This window comes from Ictidomys tridecemlineatus, chromosome 1, assembly GCF_052094955.1.
Source record: "Ictidomys tridecemlineatus isolate mIctTri1 chromosome 1, mIctTri1.hap1, whole genome shotgun sequence".
NCBI classification, from domain to species: Eukaryota; Metazoa; Chordata; class Mammalia; order Rodentia; family Sciuridae; genus Ictidomys; species Ictidomys tridecemlineatus.
In genome coordinates, this window is record NC_135477.1 from 102388266 (window position 1) to 102403652 (window position 15387).

The 15387-nt window shown below is 31.9% G+C and overlaps 1 protein-coding gene across 11 annotated transcripts in view; it reads right to left on the bottom strand.

The window, feature by feature from the left end:
* Positions 1 to 15387, bottom strand: part of Kiaa0825 (KIAA0825 ortholog) — a 383898-nt gene that overhangs the window by 152991 nt on the left and 215520 nt on the right. Inside the window, exon 22 of one of the 11 annotated variants that reach the window (XM_078044973.1) lies at positions 10123 to 11917. The exons of 9 other annotated variants lie outside the window; for them this stretch is intronic. In XM_078044973.1, coding sequence (XP_077901099.1) covers positions 11911 to 11917 — 7 coding nt within the window. In that variant the 3' untranslated portion in view covers positions 10123 to 11910. Of the gene's footprint in view, positions 1 to 10122; positions 12002 to 15387 lie in introns of those variants that run through there. One more of the 11 variants, XM_078044970.1, reaches the window with a different exon arrangement.

The window sequence follows — 15387 nt, forward strand, 5'->3', positions numbered from 1 at the left end:
ATTATGCTTGACTTTGCATCAGAAATAACAGAGGCCAGAGGGAGGTAATATGACATATTCAAAGTGCCAAAAGAAGAAAATTATCAACCAAAAATTCTATGTGCAGCAAAAGTATCCTTCAAAATTAATGCAAAGTAAAACATTTCCATCTCAACAAAGAGAACTGGTTGCCAACATTTGCCAAAGAAGAAATATTTTTAAAAGTCCTTCAGGTTGAAAGGAAATGATACTAGAGAGTATCTAGTCAAGAGAAAGAAATAAAGAACACCAGAAAAGGTAAATATATGAAGACTTATAAAAGGCTGAATAAATATATTTTAACTCTTTTTTCCCTAAAATTGCTTAAAAGACCTAAGATTGTATGATAAAATAACTAAAATTACATCACTGGGTTTAAAACACATAAAGATTTTTTATTTGTTCTTTTTAGATATATATGACAGTAGAATGTATCTTGGCGGGGCTGGGGTTGTAGCTCAGTGGTAGAGTGGTTGCCGAGCCTGTGTGAGACACTGGGTTCGATTGTCAGCACCACATAAAAAACAAATAAATAAAAAATAAAGGTTAAATTCTTAAAAAAAGAATGTATCTTGGCATATAATAATACATGGAGTATAGCTTATTCTAATTAGGATCCTATTCTTGGGGTTGTACATAAAGATAAGATACATATAATGATAGCAGCACAAAAGTGGTGAAGGTGAATGGAGTAATTTTGAAACAAAGTTCTATATATTATCAAAATTAGGCAAGTATTAATCTGACATTTTACAAAATGTACATTTTACCATGTGAAGTAAACATAAGAATATAACTAAAAATAGTAAAAATTCCATTGAGGGGCTATGTTTAATGTTACACTAAGAAATGTAATGTAACAGAATATGATAATAGAATAACAAAGGAACACAAAAAAGACATGCGATATATAGAAACTATTAAAGCAGCAGATGTAAATCCAACCTAAAAGTAATTATAATAAATGTGAGTTGAATAAACACTCCAGATGAAAGGAGCATAGTATCAGACTGGCCAAACAACAATAGCTCCACCAACTATACATTTTAGTTTCAGAGACACACATAGATTGAGAGTTGAAAGATGGAAAAAGATATTCCATTAATAGAAACTACAGGAGGCTACAATGGCTATGTAATTGTGAGACAAAATGAATTTTAAGGAAAGAGATACTGCTAGAGACAAAGACTAACATTTCATGATGATGAAGCAGTCATTCCTCATGAAGAAATAACAATTATAAATGTATTTGCACTTAAAACAGGATCTAGCTGGGCTCAGTGGTACACACCTGTAATCCCAGTGACTCAGGAGGCAGGAGAATTGCAAGTTGAGGTCAATCTCAGCAATTTAGCAAGACCTTAAATAATTTAGTGAAACTCTGTCTCAAAATAAAAAATAAAAAGAGCGGGGGATATGGCTCAATGGTACAGTATCCCTTGGATAATTGATTCTCAATAATTGGTAGAGCTAGACAGAAAAATCAACATATACACAGAATACCTGAACAACACTATTAACTTGGACTAATTTTTGTTTATAGAATGAGGCACCTAATGACAATGGAATGCACATTCTTTTTAAGCACGTGTAGAACTTCTCCAAGACATAGCATATGTCAGGCCTGTGCATAAGTAACTATAGATAAGTTTTAAAGATTCAGCAAGAACAACACACTATTTATACTGATATGTGTACCTCAAAAACATTATTGAAAAGCACAGGATAGAGATTGTACAATTCCATTGATATGAAATGTCTAGAAAAAGCAAATTTCTAAAGAAAGAAAGCATATCAGTTGTTCCTCAAGGCTGAGGGTAAGATAAAGGATTAATTGCCAATTGGAACAAGGGAATGTTTTGAGGTAGTAAACACTCTAAGTTTAAAAAAAGTATGAGATTGTACATATAAGGAACTCAATTTTATGATATATAAAAAAGGCCATGCTAGGCTTGGGTATAAATGGCATAAATGGAGTGAGAAAGGAAAGAGGTGAGACAAGCTACAGGCAAGGCAGCTAATCAGGAGCCTGTAGTCCGAATTTAGGATGCAGATTTTATTCTAAGTGTTTTCACAGACTTTTAAAGCAAGAGGGTAATGCAATCAGATATATTCTTGCAAAGACTAGATGGGAGAGGAGTATGTAGATGAACAGAGGACAGTTAGGAGTTTTGAAATAATCCTCATGGAAATTGAAGGTTAATTAGACAAAGATGGTAAAAATGAAAACAAAAGTAGATGGTTTAAGAGACAAAACTAAATGGATATATGATGGATTGAAAATCAGGAACATGGATAAAAGAAGGTCTCAGTCTAACATCAGGTTCCTGGTTTATTTAACCAGATGGATGATGATTCTCTTCACAAAGTTGGGGGCCAATGAAGGAGAGCCAATGCAGCTAGTATGCTGCAACATTTTGGGTTTTTCCTAAATACATCTCTTTTAGTGAGCATAGTTATGCAATTATTAATTATGTGAAAAAGTCCTATTTTATATCAAATTTGTTTTATTTTGATTTTGTTTTATTTTATTTTGACTTTACCTTAAATCATAAGGTTAAATGTAGGTTCTTGTGTCTCCTCTTGATTTACTTGGCAAGTAAATCAAGTTAAGTACATATGTGTGTATCCATCTATATAGATACAGCTATATATACACACACATAAAAATTGAATAGGTTTATTACATACTGAAAAAACATAAATTAGAAAATATCTTTTCTTTATTATAATAACAAATAAGACTATAATAACCTATTCATTTTTACAGATGATTAAATAAATGCCACTAAATTGCCACATGTTGCCTCACATATAAAGATATAAAACCATATAATTTAACAGATATTTATTGGAGTTTTTTAGCTTTCCCCAGCAAATAGTGGTAAGCTGCTGAGTTAGAAACATGTGTGACATATCTACATCCATGGGCAATTTATTTTACAGGGTGATATAAGACAAGTTCAATTTTAATAATTCTTTTGTAAAAAGGTATTTTTCTTTAAGATAGGAAATACATGAAAATATAACAAATATCTATTAAATTAACTAGAGGGTAATATACTAATCACTAAAAATGACTGTGCATCTTAACTGCTATCTCTTATAGCCAAAGCACCTTAATTCCTGCAAATATTTTCCCTAGATGAGATTTAGTATAGTGAGCTGTCAAAAATTGGAGGTAGATTTTTATATCTTTAAGTTATAATTTAATAAGATTTTAGTAGCTGATTGAAAGCAGCTTTATTGTATTTCCAAGTCATACATCTAATAAGGGGCTTATTTCCAAAATATATAAAGAGCTCGAACAATTCAACAGCAAGAAAACAAATACACAGGAAAGTTAGGTCAGATTCATTCCACTGTTTTTCCCTATCCCACCCTCTTCCCTTCCCTTCATTCCTCTGTCTACTCCACTAATCTTTCTTCTATTTTTTTAATCCTCTCAGCCTTATTTTGGATTGGCTTCTGCATATCAGAGAAAATATCTGACCTTTGACTTCAGATGACTGGCTTATTTCACTTAGCATGATAGTCTCCCGTTCCATCCAATTTTAAAATGGGCAAATGATTTGAACAGACATTTCTTGAAAGAACAGAACGTGAATTACCAACTGGTACATTAAAAAAAATGTTCAACGTCCATATTAGGAAAAGGTAAATAAAATCCATAATAAGATGTCACCTTGGGCATGATAGAATAGTTATTATCAAAATGAGGAATGATAACAAGTGTTGGTGAGGATGTAGAGAAAAGGGAATCCCTCTATATTGTTTATGGGAATGTAAATCAGTGAACCCATTATGGAAACAGTATGGAGGTTCCTCAGAAAAATAAAAATAGAACTACCATTTGATCTAGCAATCCCACTTCTAGGTATACAAACCAAAGAAATTGAAATCGGTATGTTAAATATATTATTTGCAAAATTATGTTTATTTCAACACGATTCACAATAGTGAATAAATCAGTGAATAAATGGATTAAAAAACATAGTGTGTGTATACACATACACATGCAATACTATACAATCTTTAAAGAGGAGGAAATTCTGTCATTTGTGACAGCATCATGAATGGAAACAGAGGACATTACGCTAAGTGAGATAAACCAGGCACAGAAAGACAATACAGCATGATCACACACATATGTGAACTCTAAAAAGTTGATCTCATAGAAATTGAGAGTAGAACGGTGGTTACCAGAAAATGGGGCAGAGTATGGGGGAAATAGGAAATAGGGTAAGGAAAGATGTTGGACAAAGGGTACAAATTTCCAGTTAGACAATTGGAATAAGTTTTAGTCATCTATTTGTATTGTATGTTGACCATAGTTAATAGTAATATATATTTCAAAATTGCAAGGATAGATGTTTAACCTTCTCACCAAGCACACAAAAAAGATAAATTGGTAAGGTGATGGATATATTAATTAACTGAATCTTTCTATAATGTCTTCTTGCCAAAAAAAACACATTGTACACCCAAATATACACAATTATTATTGGTCAGTTAAAAATTAAATAGAAAAAAGAGCAGCTTTTTCTAATGGACTTGGAATGGAATTGTAGTTATTTTTAAGGCCTCAGATATGAATTGTATTGAATATCTTATGTCTTATTTCATATAACAATGATACTTTTTTATTCTAAGTGTTTCCTCTCACTTTATTCAATGTATTTCTGTCACCAACAAACTTAACGTCCTACTATGGTACTGGGGAAATAATGTGAGAGTTCCATAGAATTCATAATTTCATTTTTCCTATGGAGTTAAAATTATACATCAGCTCAATTGGTTTGGCCCACAATTTTTTGTGCATAAATGTAAACTTTAAAAATATTAAGGAAATGTATTAAATCTCATTTAGCATGGTAGTGCAATCTGGTAGAAGAACAACACTTATCCAATTCTTTAAAAAGCAGGTCAACTTTTTTATCTAGAATTACTAAACCAATCTTAAAAAAATTGAAATGCAACTCTTAAAAAAAAACCTGTTTTATCAATGAACTATGAAAGTACAAATGTTACTTCAGTTAATTTTTAAAGAGAACAACTCTTTAAAGAATACATTTTAAAGAATGACTATGAGTTTGTCCAAGTGTACTAAAAAATACTATCCAGAATTTCTTCAAAATCATAAATAAAATGTTTGGAATTAACATTTAGTGTATTCTCAGCCTACAGTTATTCTAGCTGTTATTTATACAAAATAATTAAAGACAAATCTTGGCCCACCTATAAAAATGTTCATATAAACATCTATAGATATTTTAAATTTTTCACTGTTCAGAGTATACTTCTCTTGTTTCATTTTAAGTTCATGGTGGAAGCCAACAAAACAGTCTGGATGATTAAGTTACTGAGACTAATGTAGTACTGTTGCAATGAAATATAATATATTAATTACTCTGACATTATGTGAAAAAGCTCATGATACATACACATGTTATTAACCTTTAGCTGCTCTAATAGACAAATGGAGCTATACTTGCCTGACTTGGAGTATCAAGTATAGACATGTTAAGCCCCTTAATGGAGTCAGGTTATAGTGAGAGAAAAAGTAAAACATAGCAAAAGTTTTAGTTTGCAAAATCAATATTGAGCAATTATTTACCAATGCTCTGTATAACCTAGCACTGGGAGAAGCTTGAGATGTATTAATTAAGTCGGGGAAAGAACATTGTCTGCATAGATCGACATATTTACTTTCCATTCTTGCCACAAATCTAGGGTGATGTTCTTTTTCTCAAAGATGTTTCTTTCTGTTGCAGAGGGGAACCTATTAGTGATTCTTACTTAAAAAAGTAAACATTTCACATGGAAAATGACAATGTATGCTTATAGTAAAATAGAAAATATTTTAATTATTGAAAATAAGTGGTAAATTTACAGGAAAAAATGTTTCTACTCATACACTATGTAAACAGAGTTTTTAAATATGTGAAGTTCCATGTTTGATTTTAAACAGAATTCTGTTTAAAATTTCTATGTAAAAGACTGTTAAAATTCTGTACTTTATAAGGTGAATACTCAAGGAAACCAGCACAATTTCTGCTTTACCTCAGGACAGCACATGTAGTCAAAGCTTCTACAGATGGGCTATTCCAGTGTTATCATTATCACTATTCTTCCTCTCATCATGCATCATACCTATCTGACCTCAGCGAATCTGAATCACAGCAGTGATCATTTGCACACCTGTGAGGATTCAGAATAGAATGAAAGGCTGATCTGTAGATATTAGCTAAAGGAAGAGTGTGGTCATTGATGGAACAGTGGAACTGAAAACATGCTAGCTATCTAGAATAATGGGACATTTGAATAATCAGCAAATATATACTATACTCACACAGATATTATACCAATAAACTGTACTGTACTGTACTACAAATAATGACTTCTCTGATCTCAGATCAAGAACAACCTGAAGAATTTGCATCAGAATGGACTAACTGCTTTCTGTAACATAAGTATAATTATTAAGCAATTAAATGTAATGAAAAGTATGTGCACCTTTTTCTTCAATAATCATCCTGTTAAATTAGTTAACAATAAGCATTTGTGAAGTTACTATAGAATATATACCACCCACATTTTAAGCCAATTATTATAAAAGAATAATGTCATACATATGAACTTGGGGATCAGTGTCAAAATTAGGTGAGATATACGAAGTTCAGAGGATTAAATTTAATTTTTTTCTTCATTTTCAGGAAAGTCAGTGGAGAGGCTAACATTAGAACTTTGAGACCACCAAGATAGTAGAAAGAATCGGACATAACATTTCTATATTCATATATGAATACATGACCAGTTAAACTCTGCATCATGTACAAGCACAAGAATGGAATTCTAATTAGAATAAGTTATACTTTGTGTATGTATAATATGTCATAATACACTCTGTTGCCATGTATATATTAAAAGAACAAATAAATTAAAATAGGATCTGCGGTTGTGGCTCAGTGGAAGAGTACTTGCCTACCATGTGTGAGGTGCTGGGTTCAATCCTTAGCACCACATTAAAATAAATAAATGAAATAAAGGTATTGTGTCCAACTACAACTAAAAAAAAATTAAAAAGCAAGAATTGAGAGTAGTTGTAGACAAAATGTAACCTCTCCATAAACTATATCACTGTAAAAATCAATTTGTCCAAAAGTTTACCTTGATGTTTTATTATTTACAGAATTTTAGGAGGAGTCTCAAGTAGGCTTTCCCCTTTGAGATTAGGAACAAGAGTGGATGCTTACTATGAAAATGTCACTCATTATTATATTGGGCATTTTAACTAAGGCAATAAAGTAGGAAAAATCTGTTTTTAAAAAGCTCTAATAATTGAAAATGAAAATATCATTATTTTCTACAGAATTTTAATGGGAAAAGTATCAAAAAAGTTTTCAGATAAAATTATTGTAGTACATGAGTTTAGCAAAGTTGCAAGACTCAATATCAATAATCGTTTTATTTTCACATACCAACAAGAAGAAAATTAAAACTTACTAATATATAACATCAAATATATTAAGTACTTAAAAGTAAATTCTAATGCAAGATAGACAAGCTGTCTATACTGAAAACAATAGAACATTACAAAAAAATTAAAGACCCATGATGGGATATGCCCTGTTTATGGCTTGGAAGACTTAATATTATAAAGATATAAGTTATTATCAAATTCATATATAGATATAATATAAATTCAAACCATGTTCCCAACAGCTTCCCTCTTTGATTATACTGACAGCAAATTTTATATGCCTTCATGAATTTAGATTGGACAAAAGATTTATTTAAAAGGGTAAAAGAGCCAACATCCAGAAAAGAAAATTGCTTTTTAAATCTGTATTACATACACATTAAAAACTTCTAATTCCTGAAGGACATAATTAAGAAAGTGAAAAGGCAAGCCAAGGAATAGTAGAAGACATTTTCAACACAGGATTTATTCCATCCATCCATCCATCTATCCATCCATCCAATCATCTTTTTGTCCATACTTTTTTATGCAATCGATGAAGACCAAGAAATCAACAGAAAATTAAGCAGGAGGTCTAACAGGCATCTCATCAAAGAGGCTACCCAAATGCTTAAAAATATATGAAGAAAATGTTAAAAATCATTAGTAATCATAAATGTCAGACTGGTCTAAACCACATTTTTATTATTAGGGATGTGATGCAATGAGAATTACTCTATATTTCTGGCAGAAATGTAAACTTTGGAAAATAGCTTGGCACAATCTAAAGTTGAACATATGCATACCCTATGAACAGCAATTTTACTTCAAGGCATATACAAAACACATATTCCATACAATTTCTTAACATTCTCAAAATCTGTGATCATTGCAGAGTTGAGAATATGAATATAAATGAATGTTTCTAGCAATGTTATTTATAATAACGAAGAACTAGAACTAATCCAAATGTTCATCAACAGTGAGATGGATAACCACACAATAGAATACTATACAGCAAAAAAATGTACACTGTCTATACATTCAACTATATGGATGATCAAAAAGAAGTTGTAATGAAAACAGGGATGATTCTGTTTATACAGTTTTCCAAAAATTAAAGGAAAGCCCAAAGCCCAAAGGAAATAATAATTGTTGGCAAGGATATGTTGAATTGAAAACTTTTTGTATTACTGATGGGAATGTAAAATAGTGTAGTTGCTATGGAAAACAATATGAAAATTCCTCAAAGAATTAAGAATATGATCTAGCAATTCCACTCCTGAGCATATGTATGCTCCAAAGGGTTGGAAACAGGAATTAGACTAGGCATTTTTATATCAATGTTTATAACAGTACTATTCAAAATAGCCAAAAGACAGAAGAAACCCAAGTTGTACATTGACAGAGACATGAATAAACAAAATGTGGTACACAGGTACTATGGAATATTATTTGACTTTAAAAAGGAAGAGACTTCTGACACATGCTACAATATGCGTGTATCTTTAAGACATTATGCTAAGGTAAAGAGCCAATCACAGAAGGAAAAATATAGTATGATTTCACTTATATGAGGTATCTAGAATAGTCAAATTCAGAGCTTTAGAACATAAGAGGGTGGTTGCTAAGAGATGGGAGAAGAGGGAAATGGGAATTTAGTGTTTAGTGTATGTAAGGTGCCATCCTGGAGACAGAAGGTGGTCACGATTTTACAAACATGAGAATGTACTTTACACCACTGAACTGTACATTTCAAAATGGTCAATTGGTAAAGCTTATGCCATATATATTTTACCACCATAAAGAAATTCTAGACTACAGTACTGGAAGCAAGACCAGTGGTAATCTTAAAGGAGAAGAGAGAGAGAGTGGTGCTTGGTGTTCAGTGATTGGAAGAGTGTGGAGGAGCTTCTCCATACTGGCAATGTTCCATTCCTGGGCGTGTGCTATCAGTAGTGGTTATGGTACTTTATAAGGCGTCACATTTATTTTTTGTGTCATTATCTGTTATCCTTCACAACAAGACTTTTAAAAATCTGGCAATGTATTACATGGACAAGATCACAGAAAATAAATATCCTTGTCATTTGTCTTTACAACTTGGATTCTGATAGACTTAAAAGGACATGGGTTTAGGGTGAACTGCTGCCCTTGAACTTGAATTCTAGCTTGGCCATGTACAAGGTATGTGACATTGAAAATTCTTGCTTTCTTTGAATCAATTTTCTCATCTTTATAACAGAAAATATGGTGAGTGTTTTTTATACAACAGTTTTAAGAATTAAAATTTTATGTAAAAAATGTACAACATATTACCAGGTAAATATGAAGTACTCTAAATATATTAGACTTAGTTTCTTCCTTGTAAAAAGCAATTTCTTCATATTTTAAAATATGTTATCATTGAATAGTTGAAAACTATCTTTATGGATACCATCTCCAGAGTACAAATCAAGGTAAAATTGTTCCAAATTAAGTTATCTGAGATACACTGTAGTTCATTCTTTCATTTTAATTGATCAAATTAAACAACAAGCAGACTGAATTTATAACTTCACTGTAAGGATCTAAAGTAATGTCAAATACTATATTTTAAAAATGCAAAAAGACAATAAAGGGATAAGAAACCATTAGACAAATATTTTCAAAGAGTTGTTTATTAAAAAAATGAAAGAGAACATCTTTTTGAAAATTGCTTCCACTTAACATTTTACAGATTCTCTTTGTGTCCTAAAGACAATGCAACAGCCTTTCATGTTCTACATTACCATTTAAGAGGTTTAACTGTATATCAAGCCAACACTTCTAGTTTTATCCAGATCTATTCTAAAATTACCCATGTAATATCCCAGTAGAAATCACTGCACATTTCGTTAACACTTCACTGGTAGGAGTTTAGATGTATTTTAATATGCAGTCATCAGAGTTCTTATTAGATAGCTAAATAAAACATTTCCATATTATTTCAGGGGTAAAAATCACTAAATTAAAGCATAATCAAAAATTATTAGTCACTATCAATATAGATAAAAAGTAAATTGCCATTAGACTTACTCCAAAGTATTTCTTCTTCTTCTCCTTCTTCTCCTTCTCCTTCTCCTTCTCCTTCTCCTTCTCCTTCTCCTTCTCCTTCTCCTTCTCCTTCTTCTTCTTCTTCTTCTTCTTCGAGGGTTTAACTTGGAGGCACTTTACCACAGACATATATCCCCAGCTCTTTTTATTTTTTATTTTGAGTTGTTTAGGTGCTCACTAAATTGCTGATGCTGACCTCAAACTTGCAATCCTCCTGCCTCATGAGGCATACTTTTCAATGATTCCAATGAAAACATCTTTTTATACATATTTTCATTAAAATAAAGCTAATTCTATTATATAATTCACCTGAAAATGAGATTTTGATGAGGCAGCTCTTTCTTTAAGTCTTTGTCAACATCTCTAGAGAATAACTGCTAAATTATGCCTTGACATGCAGACAAGTAGTGAAGTGGTGGTGGGGCATCGGCAAGGATTCTTGAACTAAATGTTTTGAGAATAATTAGGGAATCAAATACTATATGTAAATGAAATTCTCAAACACATGTCTTTTAATTAGAATTTTTACTTTTGCCACTTATTATTAGTTATTTTCTAATTTTTCATGAAATATTACTTACTTTTGTCCATCAAACTTATTTGGCTAAATAAGAATTAGAGATGACATAGAATTTTTCAGGACTTAAGCAAATTTTCAGTATACAATTCTCATTCTTTCTGCTGCCTTTCTGTTGCATTCCTATATTGTTATCGATCCTCCAACTATTTCCAAACCAATACAAGTAGTTGTTGAGGGTTTTCTCTGTGCATGTCCCTCCCCCCAGAGTACATCATCCTGGTGCCTCCCTTTTAAGAACTCCCAGGAGAATATTGGGTATATATACTATCATGGAAATACCAATGTATTAAATTTTATTTACTTCACATGGAATGGGCTACAACTTAACTCATTATTCTAGCTCTCCCCTTGAAAGTTCTTTAAAGCAGTTCTCCAATATTGGTATAAGGTCAATATAGAATAGTAATGACAGTATTTTATAGAATTTATTATATATAATATATAATCTAAAAGTATTATGTCAAGACAGAAAAGGATAAGGTTTGTAAATTAGAGTATGACTACTCCCTTAAGGGTATAAATTATAATATTTCTCCTTTTTGATGTTCAAGAATCTATTTAGTCTAAGCACCATGCTTGGTGGTACATGCCTGTATTCCCAGTGGCTTTGGAGGCTGAGGCAGGAGGGTCACGAGTTCAAAGCCAGCCTCAGCAGCTTATCAATGCCTAAAGCAACTCAGTGAGAGTCTATCTCTAAATAACATACAAAAAAGGCAGGGGGAGGGGAGCTGGGATGAGGCTCTGTGGTTGAGTAACAATGGGTTCAATCTTAGGTTCAAACCCTGGTACCAAAAAAAAAAAATAGAGTCCATTTAGTCTAAATATTTATTCATTTTTTTAAAAATTCCCAATGGATACAGAAGCAACTGGAAAAAAAAAAAGAAAGAAAAAATCTACTTCAGTCAGCTTATTTTGTAATCAGAATTGGCTATGAAGTAGAACATTTAATTCAAATAATAAACTTAAAATAAACATTGAAAATTTCTACCATTTTGAAGAATATTCCTGTTCTTTTCAATATTAAAACATTAAAAACTAAAATGAGGCCATGGGAGAACTTGAACTTCAGAATCGAATTGCCTTACGGTGTATGAAGATGCTTTATAAGTTTTTTAAACAAAGACGTGCCTTATACTTTTTCAAATACTTTGTCTTCTCTTACACTAGCTTCATGTATCAGGACTTAAAAAAAAGATGTTTTGGTGTAATATTATACCAATAATTAGATCAAACTTCACCTCAAACAAGTTAGTATTTATTGTATTTGATAACCCTTGAAATGTCTAGAAAATTAAATAGCATTAATTTTTTTTATGTGACAACTCACATAAAGGTATTTGCTCTGATGAGATTTAAATGGAAGGTAAAAACTAGGAAAAAAATGTTCAAATTCACTTTGACCCAATGCTACTTAATCTTTAATGTGCATCATAAGCATTTGAGGGGTCCATGTCCTAGCAAACCAATACAATTATGATTGTACCATGCTTAAATTTTTATTATTTTTATTTGTTCTACTTAGTCATACATGACAGAAGATGCATTTTAATTCATCATACACAAATAGAGCACAACATTTCAATTATTTGGCTATACACAGTGTAGAGATGCACCATTTGTGCAATCATACATATATCTAGGGTAATGATGTCCATCTCATTCCACCATCTTTCCTATCCCCATAACCCCTCCCACCCTTCCCTTTGTGCAATCCAAAGTTACCATGTTTAATTTTATGTATTTTGCTTGATGAGCACCAATGTGCTAGTCAATGTTTTTAAATGAACAATGAGAAACTACAATGAGAATAATATATAAAAACCATTCAATGTCACACATTAGCTTTCATTTGTGAAAAAAGCAAAAATACTACAGGAGTTATAGTAGGAGATCTGGAAATGTCAGATTTGTTTAAGGATCTCACATGTATTTTACTTGATTTCACTGAAAACCTCCCTAAGACATAAACTACTTATTCATTTGAAATTTTAGCAACTGTAATTTTGTTGTGAGACTGTAGACAAAACCACATGTCAAACTTAAGGTTTAATTTGACTGTTTTAGTGATGTACCAAATTTTTGTCAACTTAGCTAAAACAGAACAAAATTTTGACTCCTTGAAGAGTTCAAAAGAAAGAGAAACACAAAAAGTCATATAGTTAAATTAGGCAATTTCTTTCTATTTAAAAAGTAGTTTATAATGTGGTCCTTCTTTTAAACCATATCTACAAATGTTTTCTTATTAAAGTAATCCTTCTGAGTGGTGCAAGTCAAGCTAACAATCATGTTGAAAGTGGGTTTTCCCTAAAGATAAGGCTTTAATACAGGAAAACTCCATCCTCCAACCTTTCACATAGTACAGGAGAACAGATTTTTAAATTAAAGGGAGAAAAAATCATTAAGAAAAATATTGAGATATAAAAACACTAATAAATATTATAGAAGAGAATAATGCCAAATCTGATTATTTTCCAAGACTCAAATTTTTTGAAATAAAATAAACATTTCACAGACTATTTTGGGAAAATTTAACATTTCTAAATCACAATCTTAAAGACAAAAGAGTTGGAATATTGGTGTGTTAAAATGTTATGGATGGGTCTACTTTGACAATTTAGCCTGTCGGATGTGACTTTCACAGTCTGTTGGCAGTTTGTAGGCAAGACATCACACCTGTGACTCTGTGGTTGATTAATGAGTCTTTCAGCTCATTGCTACCATCTGAAGAAGGGCTGTGGCCTTTCTGAGCTTCACTGGTTTATTCGCCTTAAACAGCAGTCCTGCCTGGGTATCTTCCAGGAGAAAATCACACCTGGTTAAAGCTAATGAAAACCTCAATATGTCATTTTCTAGACAAGTCAAAAAGCATGTAAAACTAGACAAAAGATGTATTCAGGTAACATGAATGTAGTTTTGTCATAACCTGCCAATCCTAGACTAACATAAAAAAAAAGCTTTCCTCAATGACATACTTCATAGTGCCAACTTTTAGAGTGGCAATTCTGAATTCTCTGTGCTCTACGAGGACTTCTACAATGCGGGCTCTTTTGCTATACACAATATCTATTTTCAGTAGAAGTAGGAAGGCTCAAGTTCATGAAGAGTTAGTCACTTAGTTTTAATGATCTGCAATTGATAAATCCAACTGGGGAATGTTTATATCTTATTTCAAGCTGCTTGCCTTCAAGGGGTCCACTTGAAGGGTGGCTGAGGTTTTCAGAATTTCTCCTGAGCACAAGGCAGCATTGCAACTGCTTTTTCCCCAATCTTACTCTAGGGACAGAAAAGCCTTTAAAAACATAAACACATTATTCCCTCCCTATACTCTTAAAAGAAAGTGTGAACTAGAGAAGAAAGTTAGAGGGAACAGTGAGACAGAAAATGGAAAGAAAGAATAACTAGAGGTCTAAAACTTCACCACAGCCTATCAGAGGGCAAAGCAGTGGCAAATCAAAGAAAGAGCAGAGATGGGAATCTCCCCCTCCCTGCAGGGCTCCTTACTGTAGCTTTATTTCTGAAGCACATTGAATTTCCAAAACATCAATAATATTTAAGTAATATTAAAGTCACTTAAAGGTTATTCCTTTAAGTGAATTTGGACCAGCAGTCCCTTCAACTAGCTACCTAGATAGCACAAAGTTTAGCCACATTTAAATGGCAGAGGGAACCACAACATTCTATGAGCATCAAACAACCCAAAGTTACTATTGCAGCAATTTTCATTTTCTGGCCCATGATATTAACAAGTTGTTTGTATCACTGTACACATTACCAGTAAACAGTGCCCTGAACTGGACAAGTACCTGCGTGATATTCTGACGCAGCTAATCAGATCTCTACTACCATGTTTCTGTTCATCAGAAACTGGAACTGACTAAATAAAAGTGAATACTATTTCTGTACATTTTACCAACAATTGTACAGCATTATTTTGTACAATTATCCTTATCATTGCATACTATCTGGATAATTATTCATTATCAACATAATCATTGCTATTTTTCCAATTTCCTATTTGATGTCTATCCTAAAACTTATGAAATGAAACTAGGTAGTAATCAAATCTTCATTTAGAATTTATTTGGAAGGATTAATTTTGAATGATAAAAACATTGATTATTCAAGAGCTTAACTGAAAATATCAACAATGGTTATTTAAGCAGTCACAGAGTAATCATTTCAACAAGTTTTCAAATTGTTCTATTAATGATTTTAGTCCTGACTGCAAATTTGAATCACATGAACAAAAATT